Source organism: Argopecten irradians, chromosome 12, assembly GCF_041381155.1.
Source record: "Argopecten irradians isolate NY chromosome 12, Ai_NY, whole genome shotgun sequence".
Classification (NCBI taxonomy): Eukaryota; Metazoa; Mollusca; class Bivalvia; order Pectinida; family Pectinidae; genus Argopecten; species Argopecten irradians.
In genome coordinates, this window is record NC_091145.1 from 14,839,139 (window position 1) to 14,857,192 (window position 18,054).

The 18,054-nt window shown below is 34.0% G+C and overlaps 1 protein-coding gene across 4 annotated transcripts in view; it reads left to right on the top strand.

The window, feature by feature from the left end:
• Positions 1-18,054, top strand: part of LOC138336953 (intraflagellar transport protein 122 homolog) — a 32,053-nt gene that overhangs the window by 9,735 nt on the left and 4,264 nt on the right. Inside the window, exons 6-24 of one of the 4 annotated variants that reach the window (XM_069286591.1) lie at positions 174-249; positions 553-744; positions 2,372-2,510; positions 3,173-3,268; positions 3,944-4,002; positions 4,328-4,471; positions 5,102-5,308; positions 7,758-7,922; positions 9,356-9,475; positions 9,650-9,768; positions 10,331-10,484; positions 10,792-10,953; positions 11,531-11,697; positions 12,267-12,438; positions 12,932-13,034; positions 13,266-13,406; positions 16,574-16,677; positions 17,089-17,189; positions 17,695-17,860. In XM_069286591.1, the coding sequence (XP_069142692.1) occupies positions 174-249; positions 553-744; positions 2,372-2,510; positions 3,173-3,268; positions 3,944-4,002; positions 4,328-4,471; positions 5,102-5,308; positions 7,758-7,922; positions 9,356-9,475; positions 9,650-9,768; positions 10,331-10,484; positions 10,792-10,953; positions 11,531-11,697; positions 12,267-12,438; positions 12,932-13,034; positions 13,266-13,406; positions 16,574-16,677; positions 17,089-17,189; positions 17,695-17,860 (2,587 nt within the window). The remainder of the gene's footprint in view (positions 1-173; positions 250-552; positions 745-2,371; positions 2,511-3,172; positions 3,269-3,943; positions 4,003-4,327; positions 4,472-5,101; positions 5,309-7,757; positions 7,923-9,355; positions 9,476-9,649; positions 9,769-10,330; positions 10,485-10,791; positions 10,954-11,530; positions 11,698-12,266; positions 12,439-12,931; positions 13,035-13,265; positions 13,407-16,573; positions 16,678-17,088; positions 17,190-17,694; positions 17,861-18,054) is intronic. The other 3 variants (XM_069286592.1, XM_069286593.1, XM_069286594.1) reach the window with 3 other exon arrangements.

Sequence of the window (18,054 nt, forward strand, 5' to 3'; positions counted from 1 at the left end):
ATATGAACATATACGTCTGGATAAGTTATCCAGTCATGTTATGTCAGTCCAGTCATTGCATGCTCCGTCAACCTGAAAACACCATTACCTGTGTAACCTAGTACTTCGACTTATTCGACTAAATTTTTGATTGATATCAATTATTTTACAATTAAAAGAATGTCTGTTTATAGAGATGAAACCTATGATGTATTAGCTGTTGCTGACTGGGGCCAGAGACTTTCCTTTTATCAGTTGTCAGGAAAACAGGTAACCATTTGGAAACAATATTTCCACTGAATATTCCTACCATTCTTAAAAAAATTATGAAACAGTCGACCTTTTATCAAATACTAATCAGATTTAAGATTATAGGTCTGGCCATGTTCCTTAAAATGTCGGATGGAAATTGATGCATACCAGTATTTATGTCACCTAACTACATGCACAGCTTTCTATCAAAAAGATTGACCAAAATGTTTTCATGTATGGAATAAATCTAGGTATAATTTATATTTCCCTTGGAATTATTATAATGTGTTGATTTAGGAAAAACAATGTGTTTTCTTATAGATTGGAAAGGATAGAAACCTTGGATACGATCCCTGTACAGTTAGCTGGTTCTCTAAGGGCGAGTATGTAGTTATAGGGGGAGCCAACAAACAGTGCACCCTGCACACCAAGGAGGGGGTCAAATTAGGTGTCATCGGCGAACAGTCATCGTGGGTCTGGGGAGCAGCAGTGAAGCCAGACTCAAACTATGTGGTATGTGTAAACAGGGCGAATCTATACATATTTTTGTAGTGTGATGATTTCATTATAATGTCTTAATTAATAACATTTGATAAAAAACCAGTTTCCTTCAAGTTGAAAATTCAATTTCATTTTATGTAATAGACATTACATAATTCATGCAATGTAAGTCTAGTAATGTTTTTAGTACATTTGGACTATGTAAACGTCCCTTCCCCAAGAGAAATTTATGTTGTAGCTGTATTTTCACAATTAAGCATTGATGTCACTATTTTTTAATTTTGGGTTTTGCGCCATTCTCGGATTTTTTTTTCATAGTGGTATGCAAAAAAAATATTTGCCAATCAGAAAGCCAGATTTGGTATGAAAACAAAGAAAAATTAATTATTGCGATATGAATATAAGAAAAAATAATCTCTAAAATAGACATGTATCAAGGAAGGAGGAATATGTCTTTTCCTTTTTTAATAAAACTGCAGGCCCCCTGAAACTATCAAGTGTGGAAATCCAATATTCCACTGAATATACCTACCATTCTTAAAAAAATGATGAAACAGTCGACCTTTTATCAAATACTAATCAGATTTAAGATTATAGGTCTGGCCATGTTCCTTAAAATATCATGATGGAAATTGATGCATACCAGTATTTATGTCACCTAACTACATGCACAGCTTTCTATCAAAGAGATTGACCAAAATGTTTTCATGTATGGAATAAATCTAGGTATAATTTATATTTCCCTTGGAAATTTTTATAATGTGTTGATTTAGGAAAAACAATGTGTTTTCTTATAGATTGGAAAGGATAGAAACCTTGGATACGATCCCTGTACAGTTAGCTGGTTCTCTAAGGGCGAGTATGTAGTTATAGGGGGAGCCAACAAACAGTGCACCCTCCACACCAAGGAGGGGGGTCAAATTAGGTGTCATCGGCGAACAGTCATCGTGGGTCTGGGGAGCAGCAGTGAAGCCAGACTCAAACTATGTGGTATGTGTATACAGGGCGATTCTATACATATTTTTGTAGTGTGATGTTTCATTATGTCTTCATTAATAATATTTGATAAAAAACCAGTTTCCTTCAAGTTGAAAATTCAATTTCATTTTATGAAATAGACATTACATAATTCATGCAATGTAAGTCTAGTAATGTTTTTAGTACATTTGGACTATGTAAAAGTCCCTTCCCCAAGAGAAATTTATGTTGTAGCTGTATTTTCACAATGCGATATGAATATAAGAAAAAATAATCTCTAAAATATACATGTATGAAGGAAGGAAGGAAGAGGAATATGTCCTTTCCTTTTTTGATAAAACTGCAGGCCCCTGAAACTATCAAGTGTGGAAATCACTTGATATTTTTTATGGCTGACCCACAAGCAGAATGTATTAAAATTCATCATATTTTAATTCAATCATTACCTATGATGTCAGTTAACAAATATATCTAAATAACATCACTGCAGTTATCACTGTCACACTGTGACTGTCTGAAATTATATGTGGCAATAGCTGATGGTTTGTAGATGTGGTTTGAGTTTTCTAACAAAAATTTGGTTGCCATTTGTGTTTCATTAAATTTTGAGATATTGAACTTATTAAAACATATCATGCAAATTAATGTTATCTTTCTAAAGGCTGTTGGCTGCCAGGATGGAACAATAGGTTACTACCAGCTGATCTTTAGCACCGTACACGGCCTGTATAAGGACAGATATGCATACAGAGACAACATGACTGACGTTATCATTCAGCATCTCATCACGGATCAGAAAGGTATAAAACATAAGTCAGAGATATGTCCAGCAAAATGACAGGAGGGATAATTGATAAGTTATTTAGAATTATTTTTGTAGTGCCAATATTTCAGCTATGTCCCAATACATCCTGAAAATTAATGATATCGACAACAATAATCTCTGTATGTATCGATGGCGTTATTTTCAAGCATGTGTGAGCTGTCTTTTGCTTACCCAGTAAAGACAGAGTTATCACACAATGTCTTGTTACTTACCATATTTAATCCAATGAGCACTCTTCCTGTTTTGAAACCTATTTCTTTTACCACGAATGCAAACTGAAAATATGACACTTGTGTCTGATTATTTATTTGATTTCTTATGCGTATTGGTGATTTAAAGCTTACTTTTGTGCAATAATATTATGAAAGGCTATCCAAATTAGGTTCTATTAAGCGGCCTCTTATTTTTTTTTCAATTTTTATGCGCCCTGACTCTTCTTTGGTCAAATATGGTATATATTGTTCTTAGCTTTGTTTTTGTTTTAAAGTATACAGAGTAATTCTTACAAATTGAATATACTTGAAAGTATAGCATTATACAAGTAAGGCATAATGATGTGGTCAATTAACTACAAAGTGTTTTATTAAAATATCTTGTATTATTAATACTACGATTGTATTTGTCAAATATTTCTAGTAAACCAGCGTGGTTGGCCAAGCATGTTCACCCTTGCAGCGAAAGAAATGAAACAAAGAGTAGGGGCTTTCACCCCTCCCGCTGTCCCAGATATAGGTTCTCACTGTTACACTGTTTTAAAATTTCGTCCTGTTTGGATTTATCTTGTTCTTGTTTACTGAAGTTTCGTTCTTGTTAACTTAACGTGTTTCTTTTTGATTGCTGAAAATGTAATTTAAACGAATGTACCAAGTAATGAAAGTGAACCAGTCCGTAGTTCTTCAAATCCATTATAATTTTGAAAATTCTCATATGTGCCAGAGTTTAAAAGTACATTTACAGTAGGTTTATTGTTTCCTAGATGACTAGTGCAATGTGACAAATGACCAAGCATTGAAGCAGCATAAGTGCGCAAAAGCTGTTAAAAATGTACTAGTTGTCCTCGAAATGAACGTCGAAGCTTGATGCTCAATGTCGATTTCAGCACTGCTGAAGTAAATGTTACAACACTGCTATAGCATGTGACAGGGTACACATCGTATTATTAAAGGGACAATTCATGTTACACATGAAATACTTGCTGATAAGTATATATTAATACATAAGCAATACATTCTAACTTAAAAAAAATGATAAGAAAAAAGTACATGTACTTTAAAGTATTTCTATTAGGAAACTATTGTAATGCATTTACAACATGGATATAAGTTTAAAGTTAATTTGATGATGTAGTAAATAGAATCATAACATGTGATAAATGATTTACTGACAGCATTTACTGTATATTTCCAGTGAGAATCAAGTGTAGAGATCTTGTGAAAAAGATCGCTATATACAGACACAGGTTAGCTGTAAGTATTGTTACATTATTAGACACATTTAAATCTATCAAAGTTAACAGATGTACATATAAGGTTTCTAAATGACATTAATGTACACTCAGACCTTGTTAACATATAGCTTAGTTAGACTGTTGTTAAGTTTAAAGCTATTCCAGTTTTACATTTAGGTTTGTTTGAGTTGTATTTTATCTGTTTAATACAGATATGTTAAGAATTATGAAGTTAACAAGCATTATTTATATGGTAATAAGATACAAATAAACTTCGAATATGTTTTACTTAAAAATGGTATACAGTGTAATTTGTTTCATTTTGTTTCTCTATTCTTCTGTAGGTACAACTGCCAGACAAGATTGTGGTATACGAATTATACTCTGACGACGCTGCTGATATGCATTATAAAGTGAAGGAGAAGATCAACAGGAAGTTTGACTGTAATTTATTGGTTGTCTGTTCACAAAACATCATTCTGTGTCAGGTTTGTGTTTATCATATTGTCTGAATTCCAGTTACTGTGTCACTGTACGTCTACAGTCACCATATCTCAGTAATTCTATGTCCACTTGGCCATGGTAACACATCCGAGTGTATAAGATCAGCTTTCATGAAAATTGTAGAACGAAAAATTTGATCAGGATCAATATCTTGTATACAGTAGAACTATAATAGTCCAGAATACTCACAAACTGGAATGGAACTATCAGGGAACAGATTTGCTTAATGACCAAGTAGATTTTAGAATTGGTAATTAGGACAGGTTGGTATAGAGACGCAAGGTCACAGATAATTGAGGTCTACTGTAAATAGGGTCTTTATGTTAATTGAGTTTAAAAATTTGGAACTTTTGTACTTTTGTATTAGTATTGGTGAAATTTTCCTTTAGTAATTCAAGTAAAAAGTATTTTATAATGTTTCAATATGTATCACATAATCTCTAGAGGTATTTATTACATATTTCATACTGATAAATTGAAAAGGAATCAATTAAATGAAAAGAAATGTTTGAAATGATTTAATATAAATTGATTTAGACATATAATTGATTTTGACAAAATGAGTTTAATGTCAAATGTGTACAGAATTTAGCTTAAAGATTTGTTATTTACAGGACAAGCGCCTACAGAGCTTTTCCTTCCAGGGTATTAAGGAGAAGGAATGGGTCATGGAATCCTTAATTAGGTACATCAAGGTCATAGGTGGACCTCCAGGTCGCGAGGGGCTCCTTGTGGGGCTCAAGAATGGACAGGTTAGTTGTGAAAGGGGCCTTATGCCACAAGGTAAAGAGGGACTACTGGTTGGGCTACAAAATGGACAGGTAAATGTAGGCCTGGTATGGGCAAAGGTCAGGCCATTAAATTACTGATGTTGAATGGCGATAAGAAAATTCAACAATTAACAATTCATTAAATGATTTTATGTAAACTTTTAGGTGATACCAAAAATAATTAAAGCGATATTTTTGTGGATATATTGGGGTTTACTATGAAAACATTTAGACAAATATAATATTGCTGTGAGATAAATTAGAAATTTTCAAACCTCGATCAGCAATTGCCTGCTATCACTTGAAGTTTCTATAAAAGAAATCTATTTTGCCTGAATGATTGCTGCCTATGATTATAGCACATTTTGTTTGACTTCCACTGGTTGAGTTGATTCTGTTGAGTTTTCATCACTGCACAACATTGGTCATATTGGCCTGGTCAGAGACTTCACACATGCTTGAAGTGCAGCCTGAGTTCTCCAGGAATCTCTCACCTGCCGATTTTAATTTTGTCACCAGCTCATTGACATGTCACCTGCAGTTGTAATGGAAAATGCGTTAGGTTGTAGTGTTATTTGAAAAAATTTTCCCTAACCAGTTTAATCATGAAGGTAATCATATTTCATTAATTATGAGCCATGGTGGTTAAGTGGTTCAGGTGTTTTGACATATTATTACGTTACACCTCTGGATTGCAAATTTTACAGCAGCATTTAGCAGTTACCAGGTACTGATCATAAGTTGTCTTTGGGCTTTGTCATCCGGCTTTCCTCCTTATTCTAAACCTGGCACATCCTTTAATGACCCTGACTGTTAATACAGTGGAACCTCCCGAAACCGATCATGGTCGGTGCATATAATTTTGGCCGGTTTAGAGAGGGTTCGGTTTGGAGAAGTGAACCGAATACCTATCATTACGATCCGGATTTAATCGATCGGAAGTCGTTTTTCACACTAGTGTACTGCATGTATGGCTAGTGTTCGTTAAACCGACTGATATTGATTGTTAATGTAAATGTTATCACAAAAGAGAGAATCATACGTTTAAAAGGAATGGATTACAACAATCTTGACTTTGTTACCGCTTGTAAACGTAGTTTAGTTAGTTAGTTGCGTGAATGTTCTTGGGATGTTCTCGTCTGCACTAACCTACATACGGCCGATCGCTTCCGGTTACGTCAAGAATCAAATTATATGGTCTAATTACACGATGATCAGTCGATGCCGGTCATTATATGACATAGTCATTTTCTAAAACAATACATGGCTTCGGCTTCTTCATACAGATAATTTACGTTATCCGACAACTACATAATGTAAATAAAAAACCCGTGTGATTTGAATACGAAACTTTCTCTTTATTACTAGCTCTGTTTGTTTTCCCACAGTAAAACAAACCGCGTGCACGCGGTAGACCTTTGTTAAATATCTAAACAATAGACATGATTAAATAATTACACCACCATCTCAGGTATAATTACCGTGTACCTATATCTACATCTGTATACATGCCCCAGGACATGGCGTGCGACAACTATGGTACAGGTACGTGTGTATTTCACGGTCGGTTGATCAGACCTCAATGCAATCTATCGGTGTCGCTCAGGTAAGGCCGGTTTTCAGAAGTGTATTTTAGTTACATTTGACAATTTCGATCTCGAAATCGGTCCGGTATTCGGAATTGGGAGGGATCGGTTTTGGGAAGTTTTATATACTACTAATAAAGAGGAATTCATTCCGTACATGACATCCGTGTTCGGTTTCTAGAGGTGATCGGTTTTAAGAAGGTTCGGTTTTGAGAAGTTACACTGTAGGATGTAAAATAAAATACACAGGTATATGGAAAATAAATTATGCATCATCTTTATTCTGGATTTAATAAAGGTCACAGTTTATTGTAGTTAGCTTAAAGATCAAGTTGAGATAATGTTATAATGGCTCATACATTAGGTAGTTGATCATTCTTATAAATTTCACGGAACTTGGAATTTACCGTTTTTCACTGATTGAGATAACTCACTTCACAGGAGTTGCTGTGAGCACATCACAAAGGCTTTGTATACTACAGCTTGATTGAGCTTAGAAATGAGATTTAATTTTAATTCATTTAGCTAACAATTTTATATAAATCTAATCACCGATACATGTTTTGTTGAAAAATTGAAACATTTTAATGCAATTTATTTATGAATGACTCATTACAATTTTGCATTGTTAAATCTAAAATCGCCCTTTAATTAGATATAAAGAATTACATATTAGTCATGTCGGATTGATGTCATACTAAAGACATGGGAATATGATCATTCATATTCATTATTGTAATTATTAATATGCTGCTATTTTTGCAATTTTGTGGAATATTGCTATGATCGCGAAAAAGTTGATTTTTGAAATAATGAGAACTGCTTGGAACATATAACCCAGAAAGTCAGGTATTGTTAACTTTAGAAATGCTCTTACTTTTACTCCTCAACCATTTGACTCCTTGTTTTAACAGATTATGAAGATATTTGTGGACAATCCATTCCCGATCATGCTGCTTAAGCAGGCCACATCTGTCAGATGTCTGGACGTTTCTGCCTCTCGTACCAAACTGGCTGTGGTGGACGAACACAGCACCTGTCTAGTGTACGACATCAACACAAAGGAACTATTGTTCCAGGTAATATTGCTGTACAGGTAACACAACAAGGACACTTAATCCTGTGGCAGAAAGGATTACATTGGTATCACAGCATGTACTATGAGTTGTCTGATACCTGAGGTTCTTTATCTAGTATTTGCCTGTATTAATTAATTCTTGTTATAACCAGCTGTGAATTAGGGGAGACGAAGTCTCAAGTGACCTATTCTAATCGCCTTTTATCCGTTGTCGTGCGTTGTATGGTGATAAACAATTTACATTTTGGACTTCTTCTCCAAAACTGGTGAACCAAATTTGTTAAAATTTTGCAGATACCTTCCATGGCCAAAGTTCAACCAAAATTGTTAATTATATGGTCTCAGCCCCCCAGGGGCCTGAGGGGTGGGGCCAAAAGGGATCAAATAGGCTAAAGCTTCAAAAATCTTCTTCTGAAATTCCACAATTGGTAGGGAATCAAAGTTTACTCTTCAGTTAGTTTATATAAGAAAACACATTAAGGCTTTATTTGCTCATTTTTCAAGGTCTTTGTTTTACGAAATAGTTGTGGAAGTCATGATCCATTTGGGGACCCCTGAGGGGAGGGGCGTAGCCAAGTTTACTAAAATGGCTAAAATTTAAAAATCTTTTTTATCTAAGGAAAACACATTTGATGAGCTTTATTTGCTCATAGGTTGAAAAGTCTTTTTTACAAAGGAAATATGATCTCAAATTTTCCCCTGTTAGAATTATTGGCCTGAGATGAGCATTGTTTGCTCAATTTTCATAGGAAATCCAATATTGGAATTATTACCCTGACTGCATGTTAACATATCCATATCGGTCCTCGCACCCCCTGGGCCTAGTAGGATGGGGCCAAACGCGGCCAAAATGACTAAAATTTCAAACCATTTTCTTTTGAGTTCACAGATTTTATGGAAATGAATACTCTTCATAGATTTGAAAAAAGTCAAATTTATAAGATCACTGACGGATATCAAGGGCCTGATGGGCCAATATGTAGTGTTTATATGTCTTTGTTTCATTCTGTATCCAACTCAGGTAACCGTTAAGGCCCATGGGCCTCTTGTAGACATTTCAAGTTTCTAGGGAAATAAAAATTATAATGGCATTGTGTTGCTCTGATATTATGTCTCAAATGATATACATGTAGTCATCAACTTTGTTGAACATTTTCGTTAGTAGACTAACTAATTAGTGTTTACATAATGCAAAAAGTTCACTTTGATAATAACTTCTACATGTATTTAGTTGATATACTTCAGTGAGAAAAATGATTTAACACAGATGTATTTCACAAACAGGCATTTCTCTACCTGTGTATAGTGGGTTGGTCAGCTCAACATCTTCTAACATACAAGCCCTGTGTAGGCTGTTATCAAGTTTTATATGAGGGTTCTGCCTGGTCGCAGAGTGTGATGGTTTCATTACTTATTGAATGTAATCTGTTACAGGAGCCAAATGCCAACAGTGTGGCCTGGAACACCCACTATGAGGACATGTTGTGCTTCTCGGGGAATGGTCTCCTCAATATCAAGGCCAGCAACTTCCCTGTCCACCAACAGAAACTACAGGTAATCAACAGATATCAGCTGTTTTAGATTGGTGGTAAACAATTTCCATATGGTGCAGTTATAATTTATTTTTATTCATGGTAAGATAATTTTGAAGAAGTAAAAGAATCTAGTTTATTCATGGTAAGATAATTTTGAAGAAGTTTTGCATGATTTTGAGTCAATTTTTTGCAGGGTTTTGTGGTTGGATTCAGTGGATCTAAGATCTTCTGTCTACATGTGTACTCCATGTCCTCAGTAGATGTACCACAGTCAGCATCCATGTACCAGTATCTGGAGAAAAAGTTTTTCAAGTAGGTATCAACAACTAGGCTATCTTATGTAATTGTTCTGTGAAACAATATCTTTTTCCTAAACAATATCTTTGATAGATTTCTCTAGAAACCTGTCAAGAACCGTAACACGGCTTAATTATTCCTTCAGTTACCATGACAGTTATTACATTTCATTGTTGTAGGATTAAAATTAACAGTCAGGATTGTATTCAATGAAACAGATTTTTAACAAAGTTTTTAAACGCTCTCATTATGAAATGAGGCGGATACTGTATACAATTTAACTTGTCTGATCCGATGTCTCTGGGATCAGCATATTTGATCGGTAAAGCCAGGTTTCTGGATTACATAGGTTTAAATTACTATAAATTATGAAGGATATTCCATTCAACTATGCTGGAATAGGCAGATATACACATGTCCACATTAGACAAGGGCCAGTTGAACAAGATCTACTGTATATTAAAACTAATGTTGATATTGTAATTAGCACTCCCTTTAAAACATTTTACCAAACCAACATGTGATGTTAATTACCATGTTGATGGTGAGTTTGTTTATAACTCCTTGTTGTATATAGGGATGCATACAAGGTTGCCTGTCTAGGAGTCACAGACGGAGACTGGGAGGTGCTCGCCCACGAGGCTCTGGAAGGTCTCGACTTTGATACAGCCAAGAAAGCTTTCATCCGCATCAGGGACCTGAGATATCTAGAGCTCATCCACAACATAGAGGTAGGTAGTCAGGGCCGGACGATAAGATTGGTATGACGAGAGTCGTTATTGATGAAATGTTATTAGGAATGACCAAGTTTAATGTTAATCTCAAACACAGAATTTCAAGTCTCGGTGAGATGACTGGTGAGAATTAAGTCAGGAATTTCAGGGAGAGTAAAAACGCAAATTATTGATGAAGTTCTGGAGGTGGAATCAGAAACAAAAGTCAAAGTAAAGAGAAAGATCTTTCAATGGAAGCATGATTTTGGTTAACATAGCATTTAAGGATTAAAATAATATTGATCAAACTAATTAATTTTTACAGGAAAGGAAGAAACGAGGAGAACAAGACACCATGGTGTTCCTAGGAGATGTGTATGGTTACCAAGGCAAGTTCCATGAGGGGGCTAAACTCTACAAGAAAGCAAATCATGAACACAAGGCCATGAACATGTACACAGATCTCAGGATGTTTGAATATGCAAAGGTATATATATATAAACATGTTATTCATTCATTCATATTATGAAATCAATCTAGAAAGTGAGCAACAGTTCCATATTTCCTGTTCTATGGGGAATGAAGAAATAATTTGTTATTAAATCCATGATTTCATAACTATATGCATTTCACAGCATAGTTGTATTGAGATAAAACTCAAATAAGATACAAATAATGATAAACATGAATCAAAGTTAAGACATTTTCAGGGTCATTTGGATCCTTTTGCCTATTTCTTGTATCGCCTGCACTGATGATTTGCGAAGACGATACTATGATGTTACTTTTCCGCCGGCGTCAGCGTTGTCGTAAACATTTCACTATAAAGTTTTGTATTGAGCTCTGTATCTCAAAAATTTTAAGTCCAATCTTAACCAAACTTTAAACATAACTGAAGGACATCACTTTTAACTTTTACTTTTCCTTCATTTTGTTTTACTTTTAGATGTTTTTAAATATTCCATTATAGTTATGTAATAAATCAGCAATGCGGTACGGGCGATATTTATAAATATGCATAATTCTTGTTAGAATAATCATGGTCAATAATGTAATGTTACTAGGAATACATCGGATCTGGTGATCCACTCGACAAGAAGATGCTGATCACTAAACAGGCAGACTGGGCAAAGAGCAGCAATGAACCCAAGGCCGCGGCCGAGATGTACATATCTGCTGGAGAGTTCTGTAAGGCCATAGACATTATTGGTGACCATGGATGGGCTGACATGTAAGTGTGATCAGGTCTCGGTAGTACTGTCCATGTCTTTATCAATATGAGGTGTGGTCAAAATGGCAAGAAGTGGTGCAACAAGAAACCTCATTATATAAATTACCTAGATTGTACACTTTGTATTGTATTCAGACTGACATCCAGTGTTTATGTTGATCCAGGTGTATTATCAAGATTTAGATACTGTATTCGACCCAATATGCACCAAGGGTGTTTAAAAATTTGAAAAAAATGAAAAGGTGCTTATTAAGACAAAAAAAAAATTCAAACCTTTACAGTTGTGATTTTTATTTTTGTCATTACAATTGAAATTGAGGCCTCAAAAGGAGGAGAGGCATTTATAAGGTAATGGGCTCTTATTAGGTGAATATGGTAATGAAAATTTCCTCCATAGTGCTGACTGACCACATACGTCATTTGGACATTAATTGATGTTTATTTCATGTATATTTGTAATTAATGGAAAGCTATATATAAAATAATTTGCTTTGTTTGTATTGTCTGTGCAATCGTTACCATAACTTTTTTATAAAACTTTTGAAAACTTTGGTAAAACTTTTTTTCAGGATGATTGATGTTGCACGTAAACTGGACAAAGCTGACCGAGAGGCGCTGTCCCGAGCGGCAGCCCATTTGGCCAAGATGGAACAATACCCGTATGCTGCTGAGGTGTACAGCAAGATGGGCGACATCAAGTCCCTGATTAATCTACATGTAGAGGCTAAACACTGGGACGATGTGAGTACCTCTTGTTATTCTAACAGTTAATGTTGATCATATTATTGTTTTATTACTAACAAGATGCCTTCATAAAAAATTGTGATATACATGTACTGGCATCTTTAAATTGATTATAGATTGATAATCTCACTGGGACAGTGTCAGGTTAAACAACAAATTATTATTTTATTAAAAGCTTATTTGAATAAAACTTTTAAAAGTCAAAATGCTAGAGTGATGTTATTGATCACTGTTTTTATATTTTTAGCTACAAACTAAATCATTTTTTTTTAATTTTCTAAAATGAAATTATATCTATGCTTAAAGTCTTTACATAGTTAGTTTATTCAGGATTAATCGGAGTTTGTAGTAAGATAAACATAGAGTTAATTTGTGTTTACTATTTTATCTATGTGTTTAGAGACTTTCTTAACTCCTCTGTGTCTAATACGGTTTGTGTGTGACATTTTTCTGTATATGTCTTTAATACGGTCTGTGTATATGTTATCAGGCCTTCACACTGGTGGAGAAACATCCAGAATACAAGGAAGAAGTGTATGTACCTTACGCTCAATGGCTGGCTGAGAACGACAAGTTTGAAGAGGCACAACAAGGTACGACTACAAAGACAAATATTTACAAATAGGAGAGTTTCAAAATTATTATTAAAGCAAGTCCGTTTTATAAGAGACACCTAAAAGAAAAATACTGATTTACCATTACCAACCAAACTGTTGATTAATTGACTTAATAAACAATGTTTACCAATAATATCCTGAATATTACGTGTGTGGATTAGATCTTATTTAGTTAAATTGAATAATGAAATGATCTTGTCCCATCAGCTTTCCACAAGGCTGGACTTCAGACCGAGGCTGTTAAGGTACTGGAACAGCTTACCCACAATGCTGTGCTGGAGAGTCGGTTCAATGACGCTGGCTACTACTTCTGGAAGCTGTCTATGCAATGTCTAGATATAGCCAAAGGTAAATGAAGTATCTAATTTTAAGTTTTATGTAGTCTAAATTTGTTTTATTTATTTCTTAAACATATTCCTTTTAATATTTATTTAGTTTGAATTAAGATTTAGCTATTTATATAGGCAATGTACCTTATTTCGCATTTTGTATTCATATGTGATGGTCGCTTCTCTTCTCCATTTTCAATTTTCTTCAGACTAATTTCTAATGGTTTGTGCTTTACATCTAAAACTCGTTGACATCACCATGAAGACTAGTGATTATATAAACGACATCATGACAATTTTTACCACAGTCTCTCAGAACACACAAATACGCCACATATATGCAGGGCATAAAGAACATCTAATGAAACTGAATTGTACCATTCTTGGCTTTACATCGTCATTGACACAAAATATCAGCAGACCAATGTAGACAGTCACATAAATAATCTACAGAACACTGAGCATAGTCTTTGAGAAACCATAGTCTGTAACTCAACTGATAAACGAACAACCTAAATATAAAGATTTTCCCGAATTTTAAATCGTTGAAGTTTTGTCATTTTTACAGTAACCTAGTTTCTAATAGACTAGTACTGTAATAGTGGTAGTTTATAATTTTTCACATCTGATTCAGTAATTTAAATACAATCTTTCAATTTTGATCCAAATCCAAACCTTCTCAATATTATGAGAGAAGAAATAAATTAACAATTTATAGATACTATAAACAGACCTGTTTTTGTGTGTGATTAAATTTTGCATAATTTACCAGAGATATGATATCAAAATAAATAATCGCAAAAATGTGTAAAATATCATAGAGTCATGTGACTCTATAACACAAAGATAAATCACCAGAATACATTGCTCTATGGTGTTTGTTACTAAGTAGATGGATATTAGTTTACTTATACATGTTGTCAAATTATTTCTTCATTCAGATGATGAAGGTAAGAAGAGTTGTATATAACTGCTTTAGTATTAGTTTTACTCTCTGTTCATATGCAGACACTGTTCTTTATAATCACAGTTTTATTTGTTTTACCATTAATAGTTATTTTTGTTGAAATTGTGTGTTTTATTTAACCATTATTATCTGAACACGTTCTGAAGTTGTACAGTATATATCCAAAAGCGTGTCTAAATTTGAAGTGTCACAACTCTATTCTTTCAAGGAATAAATGAATTCTTTATGATCAATATCATTGAATGTCTGTTCAAGGCTATTTCAGTAGTCAGTGTCTAACCAAGGATACCACGTAAAGAGCTTGTGTAGCTAAGTCTGAGGTAATAGTGGTCCGTAGTGGCTAAGGTGTTTCGGCATATTACCAGTAACCGTCCACTTGTGGGTTTTCAGTTTGAATCCCACATGGGGTGGAACACACACATGAGGAATGAAATCTAAACATGTAAATTAGATAAGTTAAGTATTTTGGAATCACTGGCTCATATTGATATCTTGATGGAATAGCCTTGTCTTAACATCAAATAACTTATAAGTTATGAATCATGAGTTATGAATTATGAGTTATATTTTTTTACATTTCAATAAATCGGTAACCAGAACTATAATTATAGAGTAGGGTGATGGGTGTGTGATTGCTGTGGTTTGCTTATATATCTCTGTAGTTACTGTTATATTAGTTCACCAGATATGGCAGGACAAAATCAGTTACTGTTATATTAGTTCACAAGATATGGCAGGAAGAAATTAGTTACTGTTATATTAGTTCACCAGATATGGCAGGACAAAATCAGTTACTGTTATATTAGTTCACAAGATATGGCAGAAAGAAATTAGTTACTGTTATATTAGTTCACAAGATATGGCATGACAAAATCAGTTACTGTTATATTAGTTCACCAGATATGGCAGGACAAAATCAGTTACTGTTATATTAGTTCACCAGATATGGCAGGACAAAATCAGTTACTGTTATATTAGTTCACAAGATATGGCAGAAAGAAATTAGTTACTGTTATATTAGTTCACCAGATATGGCAGGACAAAATCAGTTACTGTTATATTAGTTCACAAGATATGGCAGGAAGAAATTAGTTACTGTTATATTAGTTCACCAGATATGGCAGGACAAAATCAGTTACTGTTATATTAGTTCACAAGATATGGCAGAAAGAAATTAGTTACTGTTATATTAGTTCACCAGATATGGCAGAAAGAAATTAGTTACTGTTATATTAGTTCACAAGATATGGCATGACAAAATCAGTTACTGTTATATTAGTTCACCAGATATGGCAGGACAAAATCAGTTACTGTTATATTAGTTCACAAGATATGGCAGGAAGAAATTAGTTACTGTTACATTAGTTCACCAGATATGGCAGGACAAAATCAGTTACTGTTATATTAGTTCACCTGATATGGCAGGACAAAATCAGTTACTGTTATATTAGTTCACCAGATATGGCAGGACAAAATTAGTTACTGTTATATTAGTTCACCAGATATGGCAGGACAAAATCAGTTACTGTTATATTAGTTCACCTGATATGGCAGGACAAAATCAGTTACTGTTATATTAGTTCACCAGATATGGCAGGACCAAATTAGTTGGTTTTTTTATACATTTCTGGTTCATAGAAGAAAAAAAAATATTAAGTCACATGTTTCGACCACTTACGACACATACAATGTATAACTTTAAGGGATTATGATGACTAGTTTGCTAACTGTTATATTAGTTCACCAGATATGGCAGGACAAAATTAGTTACTGATGCGTGAAACAGTAGAAATGTTAAGAAAATTGTCAACAATAGATGTTTCCATTCATATGAGTCTGTAAATTCTGTATTTTGTTAAATGAACCATATAAAACAAAATTGTATACATTGTATACATCTGTAACTCAAAGACCCTGCTTTGTTTTTCACCTAATATGTAACGTATGTGAAAAAGTTTGAGTTAAGTCATTTTTTTTTTTACTTTAGTATGTTTTAAGAAATCAGCCCATGGACTAAGTTGGAATGATTTGTTGATCTAGGCCAAAAGCATGTGATTCGATTTTATCCAATTCTGATGACGAGGAATTTTACCACACTTTGTTACTAATGTTAAATGATACTTAGGTTAACCTATTTAAATGAGAAAGTTAATCTTGAACTAATCAGAGTTTGAAGATTATTTATTAAGTGCCTTGACTTGATTTTATTCTCTTTGCAGTAATTGACGACCCTGATAAGAAGGAGGAGATGTTGAATAAATTCCACGACTACCAACGGAAAGCTGACATGTATTACGCCTATCATTCCATTCAGAGATATACAGTAAGCTATCAATAGTAAAACTGTCCCATATTTTCCCACTAGACCTTCTTGCATGGTCACCATGTTGAAGCCAACAACGCAATTTGGATCTATTTCTAGGCTCTTGCTGTTAGCACCAAATCATGGCATTGCCCTAATAGATTAAATTATGATGGATGTTGATAGGACATTAAACAAACTTTAACCAAAATTAAACCTCCGAAAATTACTGGTACATTTATACAGTTGTAATCTTGTACAAAAGACTTTTAAGTTGTAAATTTGAGAGGTATAACTGTTTTTATCTTGTATAGAAGTTGTATAATTGAAAGGTATATCTGTTTTTATCTTGTACAGAAGTTGTACAATTGAGAGATATAACTGTTTTATCTAGTGTTAGTTGTAACCCATGCTTGCTGTTATCTTTTGCAGGATGAGCCCTTCACATCCCATCTCCCTGAGGCGTTATTTAACATATCTAGATATCTGCTGCATATGATGCAGGCCAACGTTCCTCACGGCATCTCCAAAGTGTATCCTTTACTGTTCAATACACAATAATTACCTCATTCGCCCCTGAAGACACATTTAGACTCTTCTAAATCAAAGACTAGGCTAGTCCATTATGACATTTCGGGGGTAATTGAGTTAAATCTTAGCAGGTGGTGAGATCATATTTGTTTTCATTATCTAGCATATTTGTATTCATCTCCCAACTATATCTAACTAGACAATCATACAACAGGTGTTGATCTTGTATCAACGTTATTTGCAACAACATAACAGTCACTGTTGGATTTAATTTTCAATATCTTCTTAAATTTCCATGTTGTATTTTACTTTTAAATTAATGTCTTCATGTATTTTAAGCACCAAACAGTTTGCATTCTTAAATATATTGCGTACTTGTTATTCAGTCTCAGAATCAAAAAGTTGACACAGTAAGAAATGGGTCAATCTATGAGCATTTGATAATGTGACGATACATGGAAGAAATACAGGACAAAAGAAAAAATTATATCCCTTAACGATAACAAGTGGTACACTGTACGCCCTAGCCAAGCAGAGTAAGAACCTTGGAGCCTACAAGCTAGCTCGATATGCCTACGAGAAACTCCAATCCCTACGTGTTCCATCCCGCTTCCTGGAAACTGTAGATCTGGGCAGTATCATGATCAGATCCAAACCATTCCATGACGGTGATGTAAGTGTGAATGTATACACCTCATATCTAAGTTATTATTATGTATAGACAATATAGTATATATACAGCAGGAATCACATGATAAATAAATCATAGGATAAAAACTGAGTCTAATGCTGTTATTGCCAATTATGTGATCATAAATTATCTTTTGATAGATTTATTTGTTCACTTATGTATACATCTACATAGTT